Source organism: Podarcis gaigeae (genome assembly GCF_964106915.1).
Source record: "Podarcis gaigeae genome assembly, chromosome: 18".
Classification (NCBI taxonomy): domain Eukaryota; kingdom Metazoa; phylum Chordata; class Lepidosauria; order Squamata; family Lacertidae; genus Podarcis; species Podarcis gaigeae.
Window position 1 is genome coordinate 2,378,679 of NC_139696.1, and position 10,380 is coordinate 2,389,058.

Consider the following 10,380-nt stretch of genomic DNA (forward strand, 5'->3'; position numbering starts at 1 on the left):
ATGTGCAAATATGGAGAGGCATAATAAATTAAAGAAGCAAGCAAGCAGAGAGAGAGAGAGAACTTTCAAAATCCACAATTGCAACAGCGAATGATGCAATGTTCCAAACTGAACCCGGAAACTCAGAGCTGCACGTGAGTCTATCGCCATATGTCTATCGCCACGCCCAGCCTTACGGAATGAAGGCGGAGCAACGCCGGCGTCTCCCTACCAACGCGCATGCGCCCGAGGCCGCCATTTCCTCTCGCGGCTTTCGCCCGTCCGGACTCGCCCATTTGAAGCGGAGAAAGGGGGGGAAGAAAAAGGGAAAAAGTACCATTTGAGGCAGCCTATACTGAAAAAACTTTGTCGCTTCGCCATTCTGAATTGAAGAAGAAGAAGAAGAAGAAGAAGAGAAATACGGAGGAAAAAGGGCCGCTTCCACCATTCTCCCCCCCCGCCACATACTCGCGGTACTTGGTTTCGCCCGCCGCCTCATTGCCGAGCGGGCGTTCCTTCCCAGGTTACCGCGCAGGCGCAGAAGGCTGCCTTGGAACGCGTGCGACTTAGGTGAGTGGGATAGACATCAAAGCGGGTGGGCAGCCGCCTGCATCCCTGTTGCCATGGAGACGGGATGGGAGGGGCAGGGGAGCTACCCAGGGATGGGGGGGGGGACAAAGGGGGGTAATTTTGGAGTGGATTTGGGCTTGGTGGGTTGGGCCAGAGCTGATCATTTTATTTTGGGTGCTGCTGATTTGCATATATTTGCATACATTTGCATATTCTGTTTGAGCTGACGTGTTATTTGCACACACCCCTTGCTGATTTGCATAGATTTACATGCGTTTGCTAATTTGCATAGGTTTACAGGGGCGCTGCCTATTTGCATATAATTTATTATGGTGCCTGCTAATGATTTTTAAATAATAATAATAATAATACCGTTTATTTGTTGGCTTCATGAAACTTCTACATCACTCGATTGCAAAAAATAACCACTTTACCAAAGGGTTTACCAAAAAAGACAGATAAAGCGATAAAATTATCCGTAAGGAAAACCAACGGCAATAATTTAAAACTTTCAAAAAGTTAAAACAGCTATTGGCTAAGATCCCATGAAAACTTGCCATTGACTTTTTAAACATCCCTGGAAGCTTGTTGAAAGAAGAATGCTTTTAATATTTTAATGTTGTATTTTAATTTTGTTTTTAAGTTGTATTCATTCAACTTATTTTTATTGTTGCTTGTTAGCCGCCCTGAGCCCGGCCTTGGCTGGGGAGGGTGGGGTATATATATATATAAAATTATTATTAATTAAGCAGGTGCTGAAAAGCATACAGTGAAGTTGCCCGCCAATGATTTGCATAGATTTGTGCATTCTCTGGCATTGATTTGCATAGGTTTGCTCGTTAACAGCCTTTGCCGCTTCTGATTTGCACCTGTTTATTAAGCTTCCCAAACTTTTAACGAATCGAGGCCAAATTACATCAAATTTCACAGGTTGTTTTTTTAAAAAAATGTTTTTTCCAACTATTTGTGTCCCAGTTTCCCCCCCGTTACTGCTTGATGCTACAGTAATAGCATAATATACAGTTTATTTCTGGCACAGAGAGTGGTTCTGAGCATGCATTTTCTATATTCTATTTTCTATTTCTCACTGGGCAAGAGCAAAAAGCTGCTTGTTTGAAGGCGAATTACATTTTGCTCCCCACTTCTTTGGCCTTTAAAGGATTAACCCAGACCTCTGACCCACAAAATGTCCGAATCACAACAGATTTTGGATGAGTTGGACTGTGCTGCACCTTACCAGTACAGTAATTTATTTATTTTTTTGCATCAGTATATACCTGGAAGTGTTTTTGCCAAAATGCTTTGGCCAGGTGTCGATTTGCGTGCTTGAGCAATAACACCAAAAATTTCCCATTTATGGGCGTCTTCCAAGAGTTAAAAGCCAAACCATCTCCTGAGTCAACAATTATGTGTGTATCATATTCAGAGTTGCCGGCAGGTGACCGTGAAATGGAATTTTACCAGCGACTCGGCTTGGCTTCCCCAGAAAATTTTGGATCTGGAACTTTTTTCCCCTCTGCAATGGGAGAGATCCAATCGTTTTGTTTACCCCACAGAAGCCAAACAAGCAAAAATTAAACCAACTGCAATTCATGTTAATTTGGCACCTTCCAAAAATATGTGGCCCAAAGGAGTTGGACGTTTGCTTGAATTCAGTGCAAATTCAGGGTGGATAAAAATCAATGGTTTAAAAAATAATAATCAGATTTTAAAATTTAAATTTGATTTTTAAAATAAAATCCTTCTGGAGGAAAAATCTTTCTAAAGATTTTCTATTTAAGTTACATTATAGTCCGAAGGTTATTCATCAGGAAATAAGGATTTGTTTTAAGTTTTTCTGTGTACTTAAACTCAGTCTAAGTTGTGGTTTTTTTAAAAAATTGTTTAGCCACATCAGTTAACAAACATGGATACATATGCTATAATGTTATTGTTTTAGTTAAATAAATTGTTTAAATTGTTACTAAGGAAATGATTAGTTTTCTCCTTCCAATAAAGTACAGCAGAAAAGTTGTCCAGATATAAACAGTTAACTTATTAAACCTCACAATAGGTTCATAATTTCCTGTCTTATGTATTTCTAATAGTAGAACCAAATCGGTAATTTTTGATATAATTGTAAAAACTACTCTGAAAATTTATCAATCCAAAAATGAAACCTTCATCTGGTTTGTAAATATTAAGATGATACCAGCAAGAATGAGTCTTTCTGTAAAAAAAAAGAAGATTTAAAGTCTTACTGACTAGTGATTTAAATTGTGATTTAATATCGATTTGATTTAAATCAAATCTACCCTGATTGCAATTTACTTCTGAGTAGACATTGCTTGGTTCCTGTTTTCCCCAACCCATCTTTCCAAAGCTTTGCAAAGTTTGGACTTCGTTAAAATGTTTGAACTCGCTATAACGACGGAATTAATAAGAAACCACTCAGGTGACAAGGTTGAAAAAAGAATGGGATTGCTTTAGTAACTATCTAATAAAATACGGTTCCAACAACATTTGGCTGTGCCCTAGACTAACTTCACATATATTGGGGAATGTTTTTCAGTTATGGAATACATATAAATTGAATGTAAAAGAAATTTGCAAACCGCAAAGAGATAGACGGAAGTCAAATAATATAGAAGGGATTCAAACCAGTTTAGGAGAATAATCAGAATGTGACGAAAAAGAAAAGTGACTATGAAGGTAATGTCGTTCTAGGAATTTCGGGTATAAAACATTCAAATGATGGTTTGTAATCCTTAAATAATTCTGTGTTTTTGATGATAAATTTTTGTTTCCCTCCCCAAAGCTTTATGTTGTTTAATTTTTACTTTTTTCACATTTCGTTCATGTATCGCTTTATTTTCTGTTTATGTGAATGCAACGATCAATTTATTTTCTTGCCATGTAAATTTTAAAACGCAATGAAGTATTTTTAAAAGGGGGGGAGTTTGGGCTTCTCCAAAATGCGGACTTTCACCAACCCCCCCCCCCCTTTTCTCTTCCTTTAGGTATTTTTTGAAGTAGCTCCTGCCTAGGTAACCATGGTGACGGAGAAGGAAATCGAACAGATTGGCCGGACGCTGGTGGATGCCGGCCAGCCCCTAAAAGCCCGTTTCCGGGCGCTATTCACCCTCCGAAACCTAGGGGGGGCTGCAGCCATTGAGTGGATCAGCCGAGGTTTTGGGGACGACTCTACGCTCCTCAAACACGAACTGGCTTACTGCTTAGGGCAGATGCAGGATGAGAGAGCGATTCCGGTCCTCATTGAGGTTCTCCGAGACGCTAGCCAGGAACCCATGGTCCGTCACGAAGCTGGTAAGACAGGCTGTGTTGACAGATTGCAAGGGGGCTGGTTTGGGGAACGCTTTTAACGTTTGGTGAATTATTATGGGACGCGGGTGGCACTGTGGGTTAAACCACAGAGCCTAGGGCTTGCCGATCGGAAGGTCGGTGGTTTGAATCCCCGCAATGACGGGGTGAGCTCCCGTTGCTCGGTCCCTGCTCCTGCCAACCTAGCAGTTCGAAAGCAGGTCAAACCCTACTCCAGCGGGAAGGTAAACGGCGTTTCCGTGCACTGCTCTGGTTTGCCAGAAGCGGCTCAGTCCTGCTGGCTACATGACCCAGAAGCTGTACGCCGGCTCCCTTGGCCAGTAAAGCAAGATGAGCGCCGCAACCCCAGAGTCGGACATGACTGGACCTAACGGTCAAGAGTCCCTTTACCTTACCTTTATTCCATCCCCTCCAACGTTTCTCCCATGAAAATAGGGACGTCCTAAAGGAAAGCAGGACATTCTGGGATTCAGATTGACGTATAAGCTAAACATGCTGTAGCTCAGGGCCCCACTCTCTTGGGGGGGGCCCCAAAAAAATTGAAAGGGAAAAAACAACTGCATGTACATTTCCAAAATATAAGATAAAAAAACAAGTAAAATAAAACCTGGAAGAAGCGGACCATTTGGATCCCTTCCAGTTGGGATTCAGGCCTCATCATGGGACTTGGTCACACTGGTTGATGATCTCCGGTGGGCTAGGGACAAAGGCAAGAGCTGTTTCCTAGTTCTGCTGGATCTCTCAGCGGCTTTTGATATCATGGACCATAACTGTGAAAATGAACTCTGCCCGGCTTCCAACAAAATATTAAAATGCAGTGGTCTGTTAAACATCCAAAGCTTCCCTAAACAGGGCTGCCTTCAGACGTCTTCTAAAAGTCAGGTAATTGTTTATTTCCTTCATTGGCTCCCAGGACGTTTCCGAGCACAATTCAAAGGGTTGGTGCTGACCTTGAAAGCCCTAAACGGCTCAGTAGACCTGAAGGAGCGTCTCCACCCCAGACACCTCCCGAGGTCCTTGACATCTGGTGGGAGGGCATTCCACAGGGTGGGCACTACCACCAAGAAGGCCCTCTGCTTGCTTCCCTGCAACCTCACTTCTCGCAGGGAGGGAATTGCCAGAAGGCCCTTGGAGCTGGACCTCAGTGTCTGGGCTGAACGATGGGGGTGGAGACGCTCCTTCAGGTCTACTGGGCCTTTAAGGCCGTTTAGGGCTTTCAAGGTCAGCACCAACATTGTGAATTGTGCTCGGAAACGTCCTGGGTGTTATGTGGTCTCGGCGGCCGCTCCCAGTCCCCAGTCTGGCTGCCGCATTCACCTTCAAAGGCAGCCCCACATAGAGCGCATGGCAGTAGTCCAAGCGGGAAACAACCAGAGCATGCACCACTCTGGCCAGACAGTCTGCGGGCAGGGAGGGTCTCATCCTGCGTAACAGATGGAGTTGGCTCCCCATTTGTGAGATGCTCTGCCCAGGGAACTTATCCTGAAGCCTTCGTTATACACCTTTAGGCGCCAGGCAGAAATGTTCCTCTTCAACCAGTACTTGGGCTGATTGACATCCGATTCCCTTTTAAAATGTGTTTGGGGTGTGGGTATCGGGTTATTTTGACTATGCATTTTGGTTTTTTATATGGTGATTTAATACTGTGGACCGCCCTGAGTCCCGTGGGTGTGGGGCAACATGCAAATTAAGCCAATCAATCCATAAAAGGATTCTAATCCTTGCGGTTGGTTTATTAGGGAGCTGCCTAAACTGAATAAAGCCATCGATCCATCAACCTCAATACTGTCTGCACAAAAGCCGCTCTCCACAGTTTGAATCTGGGACCTTCTGCATGAGTTCTGCCCCCTTCAGCAAATTTAGGCTCTTACACCTTTTTATTAAGGGACGCGGGTGGTGCTGTGGGTTAAACCACAGAGCCTAGGGCTTGCAGATCAGAAGGTCGGCGGTTCGAATCCCCGCAATGACGGGGTGAGCTCCCGTTGCTCGGTCCCTGCTCCTGCCAACCTAGCTGTTCGAAAGCACGTCAAAGTGCGAGTAGATAAATAAGTACCACTCCGGCGGGAAGGTAAACGGCATTTCCGTGCGCTGCTCTGGTTCGCCAGAAGCGGCTTAGTCCTGCTGGCCACATGACCCGGAATCTGTACGCCGGCTCCCTCGGCCAGTAAAGCGAGACGAGCGCCGTAACCCCAGAGTCGGCCACGACTGGACCTAATGGTCAGGGGTCCCTTTACCTTTACCTTTTTATTATTATTATTATGCTGTGTGTCTCCATGGGGTCAACAGAGAGAGAGATATAAACAAATAAAATTAATAACACCCAAACACCCTGCTTCCACCTTCATATCTCATTCTCTCCCTGCTTTCGACAGGCGAGGCCCTCGGTGCCATTGGGAACCCCAAAGTTCTAGACGTCCTGAAAAAATACTCCGAAGACCCTGTCATCGAGGTAAATCCAAGGGCTCCTTTGCAATTCTTCCCCGAACCTGACCCGATCCAAAAAGTAAACCCCCCTCCATCCGTTTTTTTATGTACCGTATTTTTTGTGCTATAGGACTCACTTTTCCCCTCCTAAAAAGTATGGGGAAATGTGTGTGCGTCTTATGGAGCGAATGCAGGCTTGCGCAGCTATCCCAGAAGCCAGAACAGCAAGAGGGATTGCTGCTTTCGCTGCGCAGCGATCCCTCTTGCTGTTCTGGCTTCTGAGATTAAGGATATATTTTTTCTTGTTTTCCTCCTCCAAAAACTAGCTGCGTCTTTTGGTTTGGTGCGTCTTATAGAGCAAAAAATACGGTATATTATTTTTATTAGTTTTTTTAACATACCATTTTCAACAGTAATTAAACATACTTTTACACCTTATTCAATATTTTTGACTTCCATCAATCCTGTCTGAAAATTTTCCAATCTAATCTCCTAGTATGCATGTCTTGCCTTCCCTATTACATTTAAAACTCATAACCAATATCTCTATCATTATCTACTTTGTAAACACTTTGTATATTTCTCCTTACAAAACTAGCGTAATTTTTTGATTACAGTTGCTCTTCAAATAACTCATATACTTCTTCCAATCTTCTGTAAATCTCTGGCCCCGCAGGTTTCAACTCCTTCCTGTCATTTTGTCCAATTCTGCGTAGTCCATTAATTTCGTCTGCCATTCTTCTTTCGTCAGAATTTCTTCCATTTCTGGGCTAACAATACTCTTGCCGCTGCTGTTGCGTATAAAAACAGTTTAACATCTTGCCTATTAATATCCTGGCCTATAAGACCAAGTAAAAATGCTTCTGGTTTTTTTTAAGAATGTATTTAATGTTTTTTCACGAAATATACGTTCTTGAAAAACACCCCTCTGTCCTATTCAGGTGGCAGAGACATGTCAGCTGGCCGTGAAGAGACTGGAATGGCTTCAGGAACACCCGGCAGAAGCGTCCTCCGGCCCCTACTCCTCCGTAGACCCAGCGCCTCCATCCGAGGAGGCGGACGTGGAAAGATTGCGGCAGGCTTTGCTGGACGACTCGCGACTGCTGTTCGAGCGATACCGGGCCATGTTTGCCCTGCGCAACGTCGGCGGGGAAGCGGCCGTCCTGGCCTTGGCAGACGGTGAGTCTCCTCGCTTCTCTTTGGCCAGAGATTCCGCCTGGTCAAGCGGCTCTGGCCGGAATTTGGACCCACTCGGCTTCTTGCCTAGGACCCTCGTACCTACGGGACCACCCCTCCCGTATGCCCCACGGAGAGCCTCAAGGTCCATAAACAGCAACACCCTAGTGGTCCCGGGTCCTAAGGAAGTCAGATTAGCCTCAACCAGAGGCAGGGCCTTTTCAACACTGGCCCCGGCCTGGTGGAACGCTCTGCCTCATGAGACCAGGGCCCTGCAGGATCTAATTTCTTTCCGCAGGGCCTGTAAGACAGAGTTGTTCCGCCTGGCCTTTAGCTTGGGTCATTTTGGACTCACAGCTGTCCATGGAGGCGTAGGTTAATTCTGTGTCCAGGGCAGCTGTCTACCAGCTCCATCTGGTATGCAGGATGAGACCCTCCCTGCCCACAGACTGTCTGGCCAGAGTGGTGCATGCTCTGGTTATCTCCCACTTGGACTACTGCAACGCACTCTACGTGGGGCTACCTTTGAAGGAGACCCGGAAACTGCAATTAATCCAGAATGCGGCAGCCAGACTGGGGACTGGGAGTGGCCGCTGGGACCACATAACACCAGTCCTGAGAGATCTGCATTGGCTCCCAGTACATTTCCAAGCACAATTCAAAGTGTTGATGCTGACCTTGAAAGCCCTAAACGGCCTCGGCCCAGTATCTCCACCCTCATCCTTTTGCTCGGACACTGAGGTCCAGCGCCGAGGGCCTTCTGCTGGTTCCCTCATTGCGAAAAGTGAGGTTACAGGGAACCAGACAGAGGGCCTTCTCTGTAGTGGCCCCCGCCTTGTGGAACACCCTCCCTTCAGATGTGAAGGAAATAAGCAGCTATCTTCTCTTTAAAAGACATCTGAAGGCAGCCCTGTTTAGGGAAGTTTTTACTATTTAGTGCTGTATTGTTTTTAACACTTGATTGGAAGCCGCCCAGAGTGGCTGGGGAAACTCAGCCAGATGGGCGGGGTAGAAATAATAAATTATTATTATTATTGGGAACACTACAAGCTCTGGCTCTTAAAGATAACGCGAGGTGCCAGTCCTCAAGCCCCTTTCATGAACTGCGATTCTCCTCTCCCTTCCACCCTCAAGGCCTCCGCTGCGGCAGCGCCCTCTTCCGCCACGAGGTCGCCTACGTCCTCGGACAGATGCAACACGAGGCGAGCGTCCCGCAGCTGACGGCCTCGCTGGAGGATGGCACCGAGAGCCCCATGGTGCGCCACGAATGCGCCGAGGCCCTGGGCTCCATCGCCAGGGCCTCCTGCCTCTCCGCCTTGCAAGCCCACGCCCAGGACAAGGAGAGGGTTGTGCGGGAGAGCTGTGAAGTGGCGCTGGACATCTACGACTACGAGAACGGCGGCGATTTCCAGTACCCCGATGGACTGAGCAAGCTGAAGAAATTGGACTGAAAAGGGCGCAGGGAGCCTTCCACGTCTCAGCCGCCGCAATTTCATCCCGGTTTGGAGACTTCTCACCTCCGTTTCTAATTTGCGGCCTGTTTCTCTGCTCGGTGGTTGGTGGGGAGACGGGTATCTACAGCACAATAGCGGGTTCTGTTCCGGATCTGGTGACGTTTCTGTTTCCCCTCTCTCATATTTGCAAATATATGTTCACGCTTATTTATATCGCTTTGAAAACTGACTGCTGAGTCTTCCTTGTGGTAGCGTCAAATGAACGAATGAATCTTTATTTGCGTCAGCCATCGGCCGTAGCAATACAGTGGTACCTCGGGTTACATAAGCTTCAGGTTACAGACTCTGCTAACCCAGAAATAGTGGTTCAGGTTAAGAACTTTGCTTCAGGATGAGAACAGAAATTGTGCTCTGGCGGCACGGCAGCAGCAGGAGGCCCCATTAGCTAAAATGGTGCTTCAGGTTAAGAACAGTTTCAGGTTAAGAATGGACCTCCAGAACAAATTAAGTTCTTAACCCAAGGTACCACTGTAAAACAACACTACGATATACAAAGAATAGAAATAAAAAGTCAATTATATAAAATACGTTTTAGGGTTTTGAATCAATGATCAGGTAGTGGACTTTATTCCGATTGCCCCAACGAAAAACCTTGCCACCTTTGCTGTCACCTGCTCATCTTGACCTGCCCGGAGAGAGGACACTGGGGCAGTGGCTGGGCGACCCGGAATGGACAATATAGGAGGGGTGATAATCTCATTCTTCAAGTCTTTATCAAGAGGGCAAGCCAGAAGGGCGTGCACCACCGATTCGGGACTGCCATCTCCACAGGGACGTTTTCCAGGTGGGATCTGTTGGAATCGTCCCTCAAGTCCAGCCGAGGGCAAGACATTCAATCTTGCGAGAGTAAAAACGCGCTTATTTTACAATTGCTGAGTTATGCAGATAGGGTGCCAGAGAGTCGAAAGGGGAAGGTGGAAAATAGCCACGCCATGGGCAAAATTTCCTTATTGTGGCCAAGTTGTTCTGACGCTCGATATCATTTAGTTAAACGTAAAAGGACCCTTGACCATTAGGTCCAGTCGCGGCCGACTCTGGGGTTGCGGCGCTCATCTCGCTTTATTGGCTGAGGGAGCCGGCATACAGCTTCTGGGTCATGTGGCCAGCAGGACTGAGCCGCTTCTGGCGAACCAGAGCAGCGCACGGAAATGCCGTTTACCTTCCCGCCGGAGCGGTACCTATTTATCTACTTGCACTTTGACGTGCTTTCGAACTGCTAGGTTGGCAGGAGCAGGGACTGAGCAACAGGAGCTCACCCCGCCACAGGGATTTGAACCGCCGACCTTCTGATTGGCAAGTCCTAGGCTCTGTGGTTTAACCCACAGTGCCACCCGCGTCCCATATATATATATATATATCTATCAGTCCACAACCAAAGAGTAGGGGGACACCCAAG

General features: G+C 46.5%; 1 protein-coding gene across 3 annotated transcripts; it reads left to right on the top strand.

The window, feature by feature from the left end:
* The first annotated feature begins 245 nt into the window (after nt 1-245).
* DOHH (deoxyhypusine hydroxylase) lies at nt 246-9,149 on the top strand. Of its 3 annotated transcripts, none has more exons than XM_083720703.1 (5): nt 246-549; nt 3,549-3,855; nt 6,243-6,319; nt 7,236-7,473; nt 8,605-9,149. In XM_083720703.1, exons 2-5 carry the CDS (start codon nt 3,582-3,584, stop codon nt 8,919-8,921), a joined length of 906 nt encoding a protein of 301 aa, XP_083576829.1. In that variant the 5' UTR covers nt 246-549; nt 3,549-3,581; the 3' UTR covers nt 8,922-9,149. The 3 variants fall into 3 exon arrangements, with proteins under 3 accessions (XP_083576829.1, XP_083576831.1, XP_083576830.1); XM_083720705.1 differs by lacking the exon at nt 246-549 and adding an exon at nt 554-574; XM_083720704.1 differs by lacking the exon at nt 246-549 and adding an exon at nt 1,688-1,788.
* Nucleotides 9,150-10,380: the final 1,231 nt, after the last annotated feature.

Coding starts and splice junctions, on each gene's coding strand:
- DOHH (XM_083720703.1), top strand. CDS start 3,582: ATGGTGACGGAGAAGGAAATCGAACAGATTGGCCGGACGCTGGTGGAT. Junction 3,856..6,242: donor CATGGTCCGTCACGAAGCTG/GTAAGACAGGCT, acceptor TGCTTTCGACAG/GCGAGGCCCTCGGTGCCATT. Junction 6,320..7,235: donor CCGAAGACCCTGTCATCGAG/GTAAATCCAAGG, acceptor TGTCCTATTCAG/GTGGCAGAGACATGTCAGCT.